Source organism: Trematomus bernacchii, unplaced genomic scaffold, assembly GCF_902827165.1.
Source record: "Trematomus bernacchii unplaced genomic scaffold, fTreBer1.1, whole genome shotgun sequence".
Classification (NCBI taxonomy): domain Eukaryota; kingdom Metazoa; phylum Chordata; class Actinopteri; order Perciformes; family Nototheniidae; genus Trematomus; species Trematomus bernacchii.
The window spans coordinates 1,183,785-1,200,968 of NW_022987698.1; the positions used below are offsets into that span (position 1 = coordinate 1,183,785).

The 17,184-nt window shown below is 39.3% G+C and overlaps 2 protein-coding genes across 3 annotated transcripts; both read left to right on the forward strand.

The window, feature by feature from the left end:
* The first annotated feature begins 178 nt into the window (after window positions 1-178).
* LOC117489962 (ras association domain-containing protein 1-like) lies at window positions 179-11,374 on the forward strand. 2 transcript variants are annotated; one of them, XM_034139561.1, is made up of 7 exons: window positions 179-501; window positions 1,617-1,973; window positions 3,218-3,342; window positions 9,347-9,451; window positions 9,539-9,824; window positions 9,940-10,055; window positions 10,216-11,374. In XM_034139561.1, the coding sequence occupies exons 2-7, from the start codon at window positions 1,652-1,654 to the stop codon at window positions 10,360-10,362; spliced, it is 1,101 nt and encodes a 366-aa protein (XP_033995452.1). In that variant the 5' UTR covers window positions 179-501; window positions 1,617-1,651; the 3' UTR covers window positions 10,363-11,374. The 2 variants fall into 2 exon arrangements, with proteins under 2 accessions (XP_033995452.1, XP_033995453.1); XM_034139562.1 differs by lacking the exons at window positions 179-501; window positions 1,617-1,973; window positions 3,218-3,342 and adding an exon at window positions 6,812-7,309.
* A 265-nt stretch (window positions 11,375-11,639) lies between these two features.
* tusc2a (tumor suppressor 2, mitochondrial calcium regulator a) lies at window positions 11,640-14,399 on the forward strand. The gene is made up of 4 exons (XM_034139563.1): window positions 11,640-11,818; window positions 12,531-12,768; window positions 13,482-13,602; window positions 13,694-14,399. The coding sequence occupies exons 2-4, from the start codon at window positions 12,620-12,622 to the stop codon at window positions 13,757-13,759; spliced, it is 336 nt and encodes a 111-aa protein (XP_033995454.1). The 5' UTR covers window positions 11,640-11,818; window positions 12,531-12,619; the 3' UTR covers window positions 13,760-14,399.
* The last annotated feature ends 2,785 nt before the right edge of the window (window positions 14,400-17,184 follow it).

Sequence of the window (17,184 nt, forward strand, 5' to 3'; positions counted from 1 at the left end):
CATTTGATTTACTTGGAACAGATTAGATTTAGCCTCAAGTATGTAAAGATCTAAGTACTTCCTCCAGCACAAGTTTTACTGCTGTGGTAAATGAGACACAGATCTATCACAGTTGGGGGGGGGGGAGGATCTGCACGCCCACTGTCTCAGCTGTGCTCCGGACTCAGAAGCACCCCCTATGTGAAACCATTCCGGATGTCTGAGCAGCTCAACTCTCATCTTACTCTCAGTTTTTCATGATAAACTGCTTCTCTGTTCATAAGATGGTTATTGTCTTCAGAAGTGCTCAGACTCAGCGGTTTCTCTGATGTGAAGGAGAGCTGATCTGTGTCGCTCGCTAACAGCCGGGGATGAGAGATTATTTCCAGAGATGTAGCCGCGGCTGCACACCTCCGTTACTTGGAAACCCTGAGAACATTTCTGCGGAAAGTTTTTCTCTTCGGATGGAAGAAAGTTTTGAGACAAAGCGGCTGCAACAGGGCTGTTTTTCCCCCTGTTTTGGTAAGTTGGACTTCATATTTTAATGTTCTCTTAAGTTATTTCTGTAATTTACCAAGCGTGTGGACTGGTTTGGGACTTTCCTCCTCAGAGCCCTCGTGTACAGTAAATGTGTTGTATTAATTATTTCGTTTTGTAAAACGTAGCCTAACGAAAAACATGCTAAAGTTTTAGCTAGGCTATTGTTGCTACTTTTGTACTCTGCTTTATATCCTAGGTAAGCAGAATATGTTGTGCATGTACTGTATGTATGTGACATGTTATATAATTAGCCTTGTTACAAATAGTGTTTATGACAAAACAATGTCATCTAGAAAACATGTTTACCAAGGGAGGGAACGTAACAATCATACACAATGTTTAAATGTTAAATAAAATGTCTAAATTCTACTGTAGCCTAGACAAAAATATCCAAACTAAAAAAAACATTGTGTAATAGTAGCCTACTGCCTAATTGACAATCAATCAGATTTGGTGTATATTTACTCCTGTAGGCTACTACTTGCAGCCTTCTACATTTTAGAAACTATGATCAGTTCATAATGTATGATGTTTGTCATAAATGTCCCAGTGCAAATAAGACACCTCCCTATTAACTGGCTATAACAATACAATTAAAGCATGTCAAAGCATTAGTAATAATAGTCCAATAATACATCCTGATGTATGTGTGTGTGTGTGTGTGTGTGTGTGTGTGTGTGTGTGTGTGTGTGTGTGTGTGTGTGTGTGTGTGTGTGTGTGTGTGTGTGTGAGAATGTAGTTATGTATTTATGTATGTAAGTGTAACATATGCCATACTGCTGCATAATGAGTACTAACCCTAACTCCATACATTTAGCTGATCATATTTCTGTATTTTAAATAAAGTAACATTTGAGTGCAGTTTACATCATTAAGTATTAATGGGGTACAACTTAAGGAACAGGATCTGAATGCTTCTACTAGTTTTGATTTTTTTTTAAACATTTTATCCCTCACCAAAAAAACAACCACAAGTTTAACAGTCAAGTTTTCTGTGACTTAGTCATAGTGAAAGAGACGATCACATTGTTTGAAATGGAGCCTCGGATAGTCGTTGGAAGGTATCTGCGTGTTATATGTGTTTTTCTTCTTCTCAGTGATAATGGAGGAAGCCAGGCTCTGAGGGGACACTATGTCGTGGGGGGAGCTAATCGAGCTCCGTGACCTGAGGCCGGACAGAGAGAGGATAGAGCTGACACACGGCGCTCACACGCCCTGCTCGCCTCCACGCCTGGAGAGAGCCAACGCCCTGAGGATCAGTCCGAGCAAGGTACCAGACCTGCTGAGCCGGGCGGGCATCATCAGAGTCCTGAGCAGCACCCAGGACCCCGATCTCACTGAAGAGAACGGAGAGGGACACAACTTCCAGCCCTGCAGCCACGCTCAGCCCACATGGTGCGACCTGTGTGGAGACTTCATCTGGGGCCTGTACAAGCAGAGCCTGCGGTGTGTCAGTGAGTAGGCTGTGTGATTTCCTCTGTGCATATGCATGATCAGAAAAGAAAGCAAGACTGAGAGTGAGAGAGGATATTTGGTTATGCAGAGAACAATCTAGCCACCAATGTAGGTGCAGGCCAAAAATAACACTGTATAAATCATTACTTTGTCCGCTTGGTTTGCCACACATGATGTTCTATGTTGTTGTTCTAACAGTATCAAAAAAGGCATGCAATTGTGAAAGTGGTTTTGGTGGTGTGATCATTACCCAGGCTCCGACTCTGATGATCTTCTTGCTTAAGGCTCATCTTTGAGTTGCAATATTACTGGACTTCCTTTTCATCAACTGAAACCCACTGAAATGTATCTGTGGTTTGTGTAGAACATTCAGTGAGCAGGAAAATAATACCTCTTTACAGGAATCTAAATATGAAACCACAAACAATGAAGTGTTGACATAAACACAGGCCGATGACCATGACCACCCGGTAGGCCTTTCATGATAATAAGATTATACATTTGTTGCACGATTTAAGGATATGACCTCCATCATTTTTGCTGACCTCAATATTGCTGGCTGTGTTTACATGCGTGTTTGTTTTATAATATTATCCCCAACATTTTAACCAATATGACGGCAGAAATACAGCAGGGTCATTGAGCAGACATTACAAATGTGTGTGAACAGGGCCAAGTAATCAATTTATTGTTCCAAATGTGTTGTTTACTTTATTTATGTTTTATTTATTTAGGATATTTTAAAGTAAATCGCTTGATTCCAATGTCTAATTATTCTTAAGAATAAAACGTTTATTGCTCTTTGAAAGGGCGTACTTGCATTTTGTATGATTTTCATTACATCTATAGCATACAATGGATATTAAAATGACAAATGCAATCTGCTATACCATACATTTTACTTTAATCATTTGTCATTTCAATTAAACAGTATATTCATCATTAAGGCCATAGTATAAATAAGGTGGTGTTTACCTGAGCGGCATTTTATTCAGACGGGTTTGCAATATTCTGCACCCTAATGAACACCTCTCAATATAAAGAATTCCAGTTCAATACCACCATTTCAATTTACACATGTCCAACAACATCAACTAAATGCATGGTAACTGCAACGACTAGAAATAGCCAGAGGAGAACATCAGCCATAGAGAATTGCACTCTCCAATAATATCACATGCCTGTTTACCATTGAGGATGTCATCATCAGTATTTGTCTAAACTCTGTTTTTCTGCATTACAGATTGTAGATTCACATGCCACCACCGCTGTCGTGATGGGATCCGGTTGGACTGCAGCTGGGACCGAGGCTCTGTGGCTGAACACGCATGTGTGGTGGAGCACACCATAGAAACAGACACAAATGTGGTAAGGAATGTTGTACTTGGCACTATGTCTGTCTTAGTATTCTCTAATATCTTCAGTCTTGCTCACAATAAAAAGTGGTATTAGACACTCTTTACGTGCTTTTTAGAACATCCTTAACATAACTTGAAGATATTACCATATTGTGCCACTGGTTACCATTAAAAATGAGACAAATTAGTTTGGCCAATACAAGCATCTACTTTGCATTTCACATGATGTGCTACTCGGTAATTATGCTGGACTGCTTTAGGGAACAAAACACTTTAAATTACCAAAAATGGGAACCATTTCAGTTGGCAATAAAGACCCACGGTTGATCTAGTTCCACAAACTGCAATATGGGGAAGTAACAGGTCCCACCCTTTGTAAGATCTGGTTCAGTGTATTAAGTAACTGCTGTAAAACATCTGTTTTCAGTCCATGAGCATGTTGTTACACCAACTGTTTCATACATTTAAGAAAACAAACTCAACAACAAAGTTAAATCGTGTAAATCAGCCAACCTTCTTGAGTATGATATATTATACAATCTGTTCATTTTTGTTGTAAGTGTTCATGTCCTTGCTAGTTTTGTATAGGGTCATAACAAGTACATAAAATAATTAAATAAACCCTATCCAGATAAACAGACATAAATTAGAATTAAATGGCTGCTGTACAGAACACTCCTTACTGTGCTTTCTGCACTACAGTGTTATTAACAAAAAGAGGAATCAAGGCTACAACGAACTAGTACTTTTTCAAGGTAGTAGGGCTTGGTCTCTTAGTAACAGGATTTATTCCCTCTCTATCAAACTCATGCTGCTTATCAAAGGATGACTGGAATGTACATTCTTCAGAAAACTGTTCAGCAGAGTATTTACAGTACGTAGACATGGCTGGATATGTTCATGGTGCTTTTGCACAGGCGTTTAACACAGCAGAACGTTTGACTTTACAAAGCAGGGAAAAAACTAACTAAGTGGAAAGAACCAGAGCCATAATTATTGGTATTGGTAACACCTGTCAATCAATCAAGTCCCCATGTCACAAGCTAGAAACGTCTCAGAGCGGTTTACAACATATACAGCATGCAAAAAACAAATGAATAGAAAATGGAAGAAACATCATAAAGAGCAACTAAGAAGGACTTTCTCTACCTTTGGTTCAGTCAGAATACAATGTAAGAGCAACAGCTGAAGGATTTCTGGGTGTAGAATCCCACATATGTGGACTTCACACTAGGAGGCTCCAAAGTGTTTCCTGCCTACACACATTAGCCAAAACGTACTGAGAGACAAAAAGATATGACCAACTCCTCAGCGAGTGAGAAACAAATATTGAGGATATTTTACAAAATTCTTCCCTATATGTGTCCTTGTTTTTTTTTTTTTTTTGGTGTTTCAACTTGAATGAAGGATTGTTTAGCATTTTCAAAATCATAGCTACTGGAAAAAGCAGTTTATCTCAACTTTAAATGCAGTTCATTTGAATGTTTAATTAACATTTCTGATTATAGTTTTCCAGAGCCAGATAGCCACTACAAAGCTATACCTTTCTTCACTTTTATTCATAATATAGTATCAAACCCCCGAAGGTTTACAAAGATTTTACAATGCAATACATTCAGTCAACGTATTTTCTTTTGAGTAACGTTCTGACACCAGAGATCCCTTACCTACATTTAAAATCTGAACGCTACAGTCGCTAAATGTATTATTTTGATGGAATTCTCTGGAACATGAAGATTGCTGTAACACAAAATCTTGATTGAAGTGAGACTTATCATGTCTACATGCAGGTACATGATCATTTTGTGGATCAATGCTTAATGTCCTTAATCAGGTCTCCCACTAACACATTTTAATTATTGTCATAATGTTATATCCTATTGAATTGCATTATGGAGATCGTAGAATACATTGTTTTAAAAGATATTGGATATATTGACCTTTGCTACTTTGATTTTGTATGCTACTGAAGATATCAAACCCATATAAATGAATGTGATTCATTTCAGTAGATTCCTCTGCAACACAATACATAGACATAGATCTCGACAAAACATCAACAGTTTAACTTGGAGGCTTCACATACTGTTGATAATGTTAAAGTAAAATACTGGCCATATATCTTCCATATTAAACCTATAAAGTCACAGTCTCCCACTAAAAAGTGTGGGAGAAGAAGAGTGAAATTAGTAGAACTTGTTAATAATATATATAAAATATATAATAAATATAATAAAGTTAGGAATGGCATTAGTGTTATATTATTAAAATGTGATGCTAGTGCCAGATAACTAACCAGTGGTGTAAATTAACTAAGTAGATTTGCTCAAGTACTGTTCTAAGGTAGGGTAGGTAAGAATGGAGAAACCAGCTTGAGTAAGCTAGAATTTGAAAGTACACAACCGAAAAAAATCTGCCCCTTCCTTCAGACTTCCTTACAGAGCCCCTCCCCCAACACACACGAACGCGCACATGACCGCGCACATCACCGCGCACATGACCAATGAGGGCACGAGATAAGTTGACAGGCAGGTAGGCCATCCAATTATCTGCCGTGGGCCGAGGCAGATAATTGGACTTGCTTTTTACAGCGCCACAGCTTCCACAGATGAAATATTTGTATATATTTATTGTCAAAGCATTTAATGTATTCATTGCTATCGGGATGTTAAGAGCATTCCATGGAATATAACAAAAAATGTTTCTGAAGTGAATTACCTACCCTACCTTTAATTACAATTTTGGGGGACTTGTTCTTTACTGAGTATTTCCATGTTTTGCTACTTTGTACTTCTAACCCACTAAATAAATGGTGTACTTTTACTCCACTACATTGATTAAACAGCTTAAGTGACTTTGCGGATTTGTATTAATGATGTAAAATATAAATAACACTTAAATAAGACTTGTATTACATCTGGAGTAAAATTCACAAGCTACCCTGCAGTATACAAACTAGCTGCACCTTTGATAACACAGTAAATGCATCAATAATTATAAAACATAGCCTATATATATTATTCTAAAATGAGCCAACTTGAATTATGATTACTTTTTCTTTTGTTACATTTTGAAGCTAATACTTTTGTACTTTTACTTGAGTAACATTTTAATACAGGACTTTTAGTGCTTCTTCTCTGTATACAATAGGCCTATCTAAAGCAGACATTATCATATGACGTGAATAATAGGATTCACATGGTGTCTCTCTGTCTTTGTGACCAGACCTACATTGACTGTCATCACCACAGATAAAATGTATAGGTCATCACATTACATTTTCAGCGGGGAGCAGCAGCGTGGGAGAGGGAAGCGGCAAACAGAGGGGGGTGCGGGTGGCATTTCCATTTCCCATGGCCGGCCAATCGCGACCGGCTGTGGGGATTTTGTGTATTTTCCAATCTCAACTGAACGGCCCTGGTTGGGTGGGGCTTCGGCGGGGGGGAAGGAAGCGAGGCATGTTGGGCGGGGGCCTGAATACACATCCTGTTTCACACAGACAGGGTTTGTACAGTGGAAACGTGGCCCGGTTGAAGTAAGAGTTAAACAAAAGTCGATATTTTTTTTCGAGTTGACTGTTGTTATCAAGACGCTACAGAGAGATTTCCTCCTCCGAGAGATTAGTGTGGACGGTTTTCGTTAGTTGGTTCTTTGCCGTTGTTTCAGCCAGACTACTGTTCAGCAAAGGTTTTGTATTAAGCTTACTGCGACCAAAGTTATTTAATTAACCACCTTTAAGTCGTCGTATCTTCCTGTCATTGCCTCTAGTGTTAAAGTTTGTACCGGTAGTCAGCATGTCAAACGCGGCCAGCGACACAGAAAAGTCCCCCTCCTTCGAGATGACCTGGGGCAGCTCCACCAGCAGTGGCTACTGCAGCGACGAGGAGCCCAACTCCGAGTTTGAGCAGTACTTCACCGCCAAGACATCCTTCTTCCCCAATACCCGGAAAGCTAACGTTACTGCTAAAGTAAAGCAGGTGAGAAATAGACAACAATTCGACAAGAAAAAAAGGTTTAGGCTTGAATAAAAACTCTTAATGTTAAAGGGGAAGTGAGACCAAAGGGATGGGTGATGGGTGGTTCTCCATATCTACTCTCGCGTTATTTTATATTGCTTCTCTATTTCTAGCTATTTTTGTTTATTTTAAATGTATAACTGTTCTCATACTTTTATGGGTCAAATCTGCGACTTTGTTTTGCTAAAGGGCACCCCAGCAGACTGATGCTTGCCTAGGGTGGAGTTCTGGTTTCTCCAGTTTTGAGAAAGCCTTGTATTGTGGGAACCTATAATAAATGTCAGCACTGGGAATAAGGAAAAATAAGTTGCTGTTTTAGGCTTAACATGCCCAAAAAAACAACAACAATTATTGCATTTGGTTCTGTGATGCACAGACCCACATTTGAACTCATACTGAGAACAACCCAAATGTCATGTTTAGTGACGCAGACCGGCTACTCAAGTTTCCAGCCTGATACCCACCATTCATTGACTATTCAGGTTTTTCATACTTATTTCTCAACTGCATATGAGTCATGTGTTGTTTTGGAATGTTGTCCCCCGCACCCACTATCAGCTTTCTTTATTGAGGAACAGATGTTGTTTATTGCAAAACTCAGTGACATTCACAATGTTCTGTCTGTACAGAAGCCATTTTTGTTTTAATGTTGTTGGCACTGACAACTCTTGTTTTGAGATGACACTCCTTTCGTGGGCATGTAGAGACAGTTTGTGCGTGCTTTTCCTCCTACTGTTACCATATTGGAAGGTTCAACATGGCCCTAATTGATTTATTGACTTGTTAACAGCAGTATATTAACTCCACAGCCTTTCAATCTGCCTAAGGATTGCTCCTATTGATCTTTTTCTACTTGACGTTGATTTAAAAGCTACCCATCCCTGTAACAGCTTGCAACTGTGGTTGGTTTTACATTAGACAATCCTGGGTCACAAAATGAGATGGGGCGCAGGGTGGCCTGAGATACATTTTCACTATTTGTTTTGTAAAAACAAATTCCACATTTATACATAAATGATTATTTTAGTGCAATGAGTACATTATGGAAAATTAATGTGTGTTGCATCAATTCTGTAGAATTTCCCTCCCACACAGGAAATACCAATTGGTCAGTACAACGGTCATGTATGCTAAGGCCAAATGTGCATGACTGAAACATGACTGCAATTGTGCGGTTGATGAGGCAGCTGACTTCACAGGATGTGCCTTTAAAACAAGGGAGGGCTTTGTCTCTCCCCCTTGTGTGAGTCGGAGAGTGGAGGCTATTTTTACATGAATACCAAGTCGAGGAATGCAATGCTGAACCGTTGTTCACAGACATTGCAAACAGCTGCAAGTTGAACCTACCCCTCCTTTCTCCAGCCCTATAGACCAACGAATTGGAGCAGTCCAACAGGATTGAGCAGAGCTGACATCATCGTTTTTGCCTTTGCTACGTTGACAGGAAGTTGAGAGTCTGATGCAACTGGTGTTCCCTCTTAGAAATAACGGGGACCTGACAAAGTCAATGAACACCTTTTACTAAAGTGTGTCTGTTTTTATTCCCCTTCAAAACAACGTTCAGCCACATTTTGGATAGAACAACTTGTCTTAAACCGAATTTGGATCACACCCATTTTGCTTTCACATAATAGAGCCACACCTTCTAACCTTGTATAACCTGCCCTGGCTTCATGTAACAAGAACACCATTCACAATTCCTGGATACAAACATACAATTTTTTATGCAACAGTAGCATGTTGTAAAGAGAGTTTTTCAATGTTAACAATGGCCAGCAACACTTAAGTTAACACTTGTGTAAGTTATCAGTAATTTCTCAAATTTTTAAAGGGCATCACATTTTTTATTTAACAGTTGTGCAATGGCCATTTTAAGTGTCCATTTCTGTTCACGTGTATTGTGTAACGCTGGAGTCTTTCCTCTGTCCTGTTGTGGTTTGGATGGTCAGCACTGACACCTGGTGGTTTAACACTGTAACTCCTCACTGTCCTCTCCAGGATGAACAGATTGAATGGGGAAAGCAAGAATTGACGACTACAGATTTTCAGCAGAAGGTGAAGGAATACAACGCTCAAATCAACAGCAATCTGTTCATGAACATGGTAAGGGGCGTTGAGACACAGCATATCAATGAATTTCACTCTAAATGGGTTTTTTCTTTAGTGTAACATTTTCATTTTTCTTAACAGAACAAGGATGGTTCCTACACGGGCTTCATAAAGGTGCAGTTCAAGTTGGCGCGACCTGTGTCAGTTACACCTCCAAAGAAAGGGGGTTCCGATGCTGGAGCGAGGAAGGCTAGTGGGGTGAAACGCCGCACGTCGTTCTACCTGCCAAAGGATGCTTCCAAGCACCTGCACATTAGCTCACGCACTTCTGCTCGGGAGGTCATCGAGGCTTTGTTGAAAAAGTTTACTGTGGTTGACCATCCTGGCAAGTTTGCCCTGTTTGAACGCAGCGAGCGCCATGACCAAGGTACTTCTGCTGTTTTCAAAAGGGTTACCTATTGAAATCCTGCAGTATTTAATTATTGTAAATCAAAAATGGTACGCTGTCTAGTAAATGTAGCCCTTTGATCTGCCTCTTTCAGTTTATATTCGCAAGGTGTCTGACAATGAGTGTCCCCTCCGCCTGCGTCTGTGTGCTGGGCCCAATGAGAAAGTCCTCAGCTATGTTCTGAAAGAAAATGAAACTGGAGAAGTCAATGTGAGTGTAACATCAGAGCCCCATGGATCTTAAAACATCTTGGGGTGGGGTGTAATTATTGTATTTTTGTTAAATAATCTGAACTTGTAAAAAGGGATTCAACCAGTGTGGTTAGTTTAAAAACTGTACTCGCACTAATGCATCGTGTCTCTCTTTACAGTGGCATGCCTTCTCTATGCCTGAGTTGAAGAACTTCCAGCGTATGCTGCGGCGCGAAGAGGAGGAGCACGTGAAGCAGATAGTGCAGCGATACGCTCTGGCCCGCACTAAGATGCAGGACGCTCTGGCTGGTTCGACTCCCGGTTGAGGCGACTCTGCGCTCGGGGTTTAACATGCACCACTTGGCTGGCCTAAAGATGACCAGTCATCGCTGCATCCAAAGATCCCAGATAATACAACTCAACACACCTCTTGGGTGAACGAGAGAGTGAGACAGGGCGCAAGACTGAGAGAGAGCTAGCGCGAATGTGCGTGTGAAGTGATGCGAGAGATGAGAAGTGCCTTACACCTGGAGAGCCTGATGTGCCTGATGTGCCTGAGAGAATGAGTTGAGAGAAGTCGATATTGGCAGATGAGACAGTGGTTGTTTCCAGTCATGTCTTTTGCTATTGGGGAAAATCTGATTATCCAGTGTACCTCAGCTGTGTCACTTAAACTTTAAAGAAAATGTCAATGAAGTTTCAGTCATTTGTAGGTAGAAAAATCTGTTGATTATACATTTGTAGGTGCAGTGCTGAAGTCAAGAACTCTGCTGTAATTGATCTGATAATCCCGCATCTGGAAGTTACATTCCTTTTTATTTTTCCAGAATATAAAATTGGTAACATCATTATTTTAAGTTAAGATAAACTCAAGCAGCTCCTTAAACAATCATACTTCTTAACATCCATTGTGACATTTTTAATTTATCCAGTTAAAGAGGTAAATACAATTTTTTGCTGAAAGGTATCTGGATTTTCATTTGACCCAGGCTCAATAATCTGCCATGTCCTCTCGACACCCCTGATGGGTGCAACTCTATTTTTTATTTTAATGTCAAATTGTGAGTTTGACTGATGTATGGACATTTGTATGAAACTATGAATGTCAGTGGTGTCACTCTGGTTGACTGGAATCCTGTATGAACATTGGTATACATGTGTTTCACTGGTTTGTCATTCCCTATGTCTTTGCTTTTTTTCTGTCCTTCTAGAAAATGTTTGTCTTCTATTTTTTCTTTCACTATTATTGTATCCGCCTATGCACATATTTACATGTTGAAGCAACAAATATAAATGTAGTGACCAATCTGCGTTCAGTAAAGAATTTCCAAGTTAAAACAAGTTTTTGTATTTAATCAAATATTAAATGAAAAAAAGAAAGGAGAACAAAATAGTTCTGTTATAAAAGCTATTTTAAAGACTATTTAAAAAGAATGACAATATTGACACAAAATATTTAAAGGGTAAGAAACTGAGTTTAGTAAAATATGACAAATACTATATTCAAAGTGGAAAGCTGTGCAGATCTAGAAATGATGTGCCACATTTAACGTCCCTTAACTGAACACTGTTCAAAATGTAGAAATAGATTTAAATTAATTTTAATCCGATCACTATTTAGAATAACATCACTACATTTATAATGACGCTTCGCTTTAAGGGTCTCACTGCCGTCTGTCAGATCAGCTGATCTCCTCATCGACCTAAACAGCTAACGCTAGCTCAACGTAGCCGGTGGGGAACATTATGAAAGAACATGGCGATTTAATACCACACGATAAGGTAGGATATTGAAGAAAAGAATGACATTGAAAACGAATCGTGTTTGGTTGTGTAGGGCAGATAAATCGCTGTGTTTGTCTAATAAACATCGCTGCTCCGTCTAGCTATTTATCATTTAGCAAACCTGCGTCAGTGGCACAGGCTAACAGGCTAAGTCACCTAAACAAACGGGTAACCTAAGCTACAGTTAGCTATACACAATATTAGCCACACTGATCGTATATCAAGACATATACTGTGCATTATATCTACAATAGCGGTAAAGTTTATACGTCAATGTGGCAATATAACAAACATGAATAATTGACCGTTTGGGATTATGGTTCAGTAGTCGTATGGCCCAGTGTTAGCTTCACGTAAAACTAGCAGAACGTAACAATATCACGTTAGCGTTACATTTCCTCGACGCTCTGCTTATGTTTTGTGTAGTACTTTCGTCGTAGTAATATTAGGAACAGTGTCATCATCTTTGATTCAATTGTGCCTCTGAATTGAACTGGCTTCTTCTTCAGGGTAAAAATAGCAATTGTATTTACTGCGTTACATGTTGTATATTACAGCTATTAATCTACAAATATCATGCTAGTTCACTGTCTCTTAGTGCTTTACAGTAGGCAGCTGAGCTACACAAGAAGTCGTCAAACAACACCAGGGAGAGAGAGTCAAGTCTGCCTGGGAATGTGTTCTATCAATGTGCACTTTTTATTTTCAGATCCTGGCTTTGGTAAGGAATTGAGAGCTTCTGGCCACCAACCAGATTGAAAGCTTTAACTGGTAACTAAGTATGTCTTATCATTGAGAATGGGAGGAAGTGGATCCAAAGCCAAAGGTGTCTGGCCTTTCTCAGGCAATGGAGCTGGAGGGGAGGCAGCCAGTGATGGGACCGAGCAGTCTGTGACCCGCCTCAAAGCTTCCAGAAATGCAACCCCGTTTGTTTTCACCAGGAGGAGGTAAATACAAATAATTGGATAATGGTTGGTTCATCCAAATAAAGGAATTAAGACCACACTGAAGCATGTGGGTTATATTGTGCTTCAGAAGTAGGTAGTTAATTGTTTTAGCCTAATTCCTCCACAGTGAGGCAATTACAGGGAGTAGATGGCAGAGCTCAATAAACCTGTTAAAAATAAGATCAATAGTTAAAGGTCCAGTGTATGGATTAAGTGGCATATAGCAACAAGGTTGCTGATTGCAACTAACTAAAACACTCACCACCCTTGTAAACCAGATTCTCTGAGTAAAAAAAAAGGGCAAAAGCCTCTCTTGAGCCAGAGTTTGGTTTATTGTTTTTTGGGCTACTGTAGAAACATGGCAGTGGAACATTATAGACACCGCTCTAAAGTAACGAGACAACAACAATTCTTAGTTTCAGGCGATTGTAAACCAATGAAAACATAGTTATGAATGCTTATGTTGTCTTTTCTGTTTATACATGCCCCTAAATCTTACCCACTGGTCTTTAAAAAAATGGAAGTGCATAGTATCAGCAAGAAATGGTGCATAAGTCAGCAGTAGGAAGTGGGGGTAGGAATCTCAAGATCTGCACAATAAATTTGGCCGGATGCCACTGGTTTTAAGTGAAAGTATTTTAGTTTTTTTACACATTAACTTGACAAGTTCCCCCTTGCTGTTTGACACTGATCTGTACTTGCTGTGTTGGCAGTTCTTTGTACTACGACGAAGACGGTGACCTTGCCCATGAATTCTATGAAGAGACGGTTGTGACAAAAAATGGCAGGAAAAAGTCCAAGTTGAAGAGGATCCAGAAAAATCTGATTCCACAGGTGAGATAAAGCCACATTTTGACAAATGATGGTCTGGTTAAAGATGTTTCAAACGATTTGTCAATATGAATGTCCTATCTTTATTTTTTAGGGAATGGTGAAGCTGGACCACCCATGTATTCATGTAGATTTCCCCATCATCATCTGTGAGGTGTGAAGTTGCACAGGACTGATCTACTATGAAGTGCAGCCACAGGTTCTCTATTTGGAGCAAAGTCTGGTCCCAGTGTTCAAGCATTACACTCAAGACGAGTTGTCTCTGGAGAGAAAAATGAAAAATCCAACTGATATATTGAATGAAATGTCATACATTTTTATTCAACTAAGATCAGATGGTGCCCTGTTCACAAAATCAATATTTTGATATCCACTAAAGTAGTGTTGGTACAGGTTGTGTGTCCACTACCCAGCTGATATGTAGGCAGTCTATACAATACATCAAATGGAGCTGTATTTTTCTTGTGAGTTCTTTGCAGGGAATAACATCCTCGATTTGAAAAGGCTTTAACGTTTTATGCCTTCTGTGGGACGTAGAGTGAGTGTCTTTGTACGTGTACATGTGTGCACTTAGGTTTGTTTGAGGGAATGTGTGTGACAGAAAGACTGAGGATGTAGTTACAGGGTAGAATAATTAAGGATTGTGAAATGTATTGTATATATGGTCATGTTCTGTATTGTCATGTCTGAGTCTGTCTCAGTAACCGGAGCTCAGACCTGCACTAGTGAACATAATGTACTGTAAATAATATCAGATTTCTTAGTTGGAATTACTTGAATAAATGGTTTACTGAGCGGAATATCTGGAGTCAATATGCTTTCTATCATGTTTGTCATGGCCTAATTGTATTATTGAGATATGTCCAACTACACAAAACAACATTTGACCTCATGGTTTCATTAACTTCTTACTTGAGATAAAAAGTGAGTCTGGTAGAGAGAAGGGGGTAGAAGATATCTCAACATTCTGGGATTTAGCCGAGTTGTTTCAAGTGGTATTGATTCTTATCTAACTCACAGCAAAAACAGTATTACAAAAACTACCCCTTGTCATCCATTGTACTTGTCATTATCTACCTATAGAAACAACGCTCAGTTTTATGATGAAAAACTAATGATGTACTCGGTACAATAATTTTTGTTTACTAAAAGTGAATGAACAAGTTAAAATTGCATTCAATCAAGTGGTCACATTAAAAAATGTAGTAGGCTATTCATACACTTCCATGACAGCTGTAAGTATAACCCTGATCTCTCCTAACTTATTTTTAGCTTTTACTCATTGCCTTTTTAAATGTCGGTGCTTACTGAGCTGTAAAGCGGCTGTTTGCAACTAAGGCACTTTTTTTTTGCCTACTTGTTATGCAAATATGGAGATATAACCTTGTAATATAATTAGTTTACACTTAAGTAGCATGTAAGATGTGCCAACTCTAGATGGCAGCAGAAATCTTTACCTGTACTGACAAAAATGAGTTCCTGCTGAATATGTTTGTTGTGTCATATAAGTTTACTCTCTTGCCTCTAATGATATTGCTGTGCAGTTAGACTTCCCGAAAAGGCTGAAGATATAATTAAAGGTTTTTAACTCAAACCAGTTGAGGCTGTTGTTGCCAGCTGGCGCAATATCAAATTTTAATAGCAATGTAAACATATTTCCACGCATAGCAGACAAATCCCCACAATAACTGGGTAGGGTTTCCTTCGCATGCATTCCCTGGTGTCTGTAATTGTGTGGAATGTGGTTGGGTGTGTTTTTGGGCCAGAGGTCAGTCACTTTGATGTGTTTCCCCTCCAGTGGTCTTTGATGTGTTGCTTAAAGTCCGGCTTGTATTATGAGGATGAGCCCCTTCTTGTAAAGACTTTAAAATGTATGAACTTTATGAATGTGACACTGTCCAGCTCTGTTGATCCATACAATGTGTTCTCGGATACAGTGTGTTTTATGAAAGGGATAACTTGTCCATGTGGCTTTGGTTTAGAGAGATAATGATTATAAATGATCAGCAGCCTTTAAAAATAACTAAACATGCCTTGAATTATAAACAAGTGAGATACATTTTTCTCAGGGATCACTTAACATATTCAATCTATTTAAAGTAAAACAGCAGTGCTTTGTGTAGCCTGTTTTTTCTCGATTCACAGTTGGATCATGCAACTGAGAGGGATCAAACACAGTGGATTGAACTGAAAGAGTACTCTAAAAAAAAGTTTGGTGACTTTCTGTGTATCTAAACGAAATGGTAATCCACATGAATGGAGGTTTAGGTGTACAAGTACACAAGGGAAAGTAAACTAGTAAACTTGTATTGAGGTCAAACCAAATTGTCCCAATGAAGTTCTTCCATCCCTCTTAAACAAGTCACTATTGCTGCGAAGGTGGCAGGGCGTGCTTCGAGTTTCCCTGCCATTGTTTTTGCTTCCTGGCGGTCCCTGACTTCTGCTGATGTAACGCTCAGGAGGCAGAGGTCAAAGGCAAGCTGAGACTGGAGGGAAACGGAGCCATTCCTTTGTTCCTTCACATGGGTCGTTCATGCTGCACTTTCCCTAAACACACAGAAACTGATGACATGGTGAAATTAGTCAGCAAAGCTTGGAAAACAAACAGCGGAACTGACTCGAGCACAGGAAAACATCTCACTTCCAGGCCCTTACCTCACCCCATCATGTGCTCAGGGATCCTTCAGTTCATGTGTCTCTGCAAAGAACAACTCAGAGAGGAACAAAACGTTATTGAAAGAAACACTTGACAACACAGTAGTATGAAAACAGGTGGTTACATTTGGTTAATTATGTGTCAGTGCGAGGCCTCTTTCTCCCATAGCCATCGTGCCTCAGGTCTTACCCCGGGCTCTGCACCGTCCTATCAGCTGTACTTGGCAACGAGTTGGCATGTGATACTTGGTTTTTCTCACTGAACCTTTGCCAGTGGCTGTCATCACATGCCTTTGGCAACAGAAACATCTGCATGCCAGAAGCCTTGTGCCCACTGTCTGAAGTGTGCTGCTGGGAACATTAGTGGAAAAAACATTAAAGCCACTTCACTCACAAAGCAAAGAAGCAGAAGTATTTGATGTAAATTAACAAAAGCTGTATTCAGAATGTTTATTTTTGACTTTTCTGAAAAGGACTCAGCTCATACTGACAAGTGACTGATGCAATAATGTGTGTGTTGTGGTGTAATTTCAGGAAGTACATTCATTCATATTAATAGACATTGCCTAGTACAATTATAAAACGTACTGTCTACATGTTAATTAATCAACAAGTTCTGCTTAATACTCTTTTTCAACGTAAACTTGTGATGATTTGTGTGTTGTTGCAACTTAAATCCCCAAAATCCGACTTAAACTTAAACTAAAAACTATTTTTGAATTTTATTCACGCATCAGATTGTTTTGGGCTCAGGTTCCAAGGTCTTTAAAACAATGTTTGTTTTTAAATAATGTTCATAATCTACACAATGGATTCATACACAAATACACTTTCAGCTATAATAAGAATGTATATTTTATTTTAAAGCTATTTTGGAGTTGTGTGCTCTTCTTACTGGTTGAAAGTGGGTGAATTAAAGCTAGTTTTCAG

What these genes read in the sequence shown, in the direction of transcription:
- LOC117489962 (XM_034139561.1), top strand. Translation starts at nt 1,652, where the DNA reads ATGTCGTGGGGGGAGCTAATCGAGCTCCGTGACCTGAGGCCGGACAGA. An exon ending in TAGAAACAGACACAAATGTG is followed by an intron (nt 3,343 to 9,346) that starts GTAAGGAATGTT and finishes TGTCCTCTCCAG; the next exon opens with GATGAACAGATTGAATGGGG. An exon ending in CAGCGAGCGCCATGACCAAG is followed by an intron (nt 9,825 to 9,939) that starts GTACTTCTGCTG and finishes TGCCTCTTTCAG; the next exon opens with TTTATATTCGCAAGGTGTCT.
- tusc2a (XM_034139563.1), top strand. Translation starts at nt 12,620, where the DNA reads ATGGGAGGAAGTGGATCCAAAGCCAAAGGTGTCTGGCCTTTCTCAGGC. An exon ending in TTTGTTTTCACCAGGAGGAG is followed by an intron (nt 12,769 to 13,481) that starts GTAAATACAAAT and finishes CTGTGTTGGCAG; the next exon opens with TTCTTTGTACTACGACGAAG. An exon ending in AGAAAAATCTGATTCCACAG is followed by an intron (nt 13,603 to 13,693) that starts GTGAGATAAAGC and finishes TTTATTTTTTAG; the next exon opens with GGAATGGTGAAGCTGGACCA.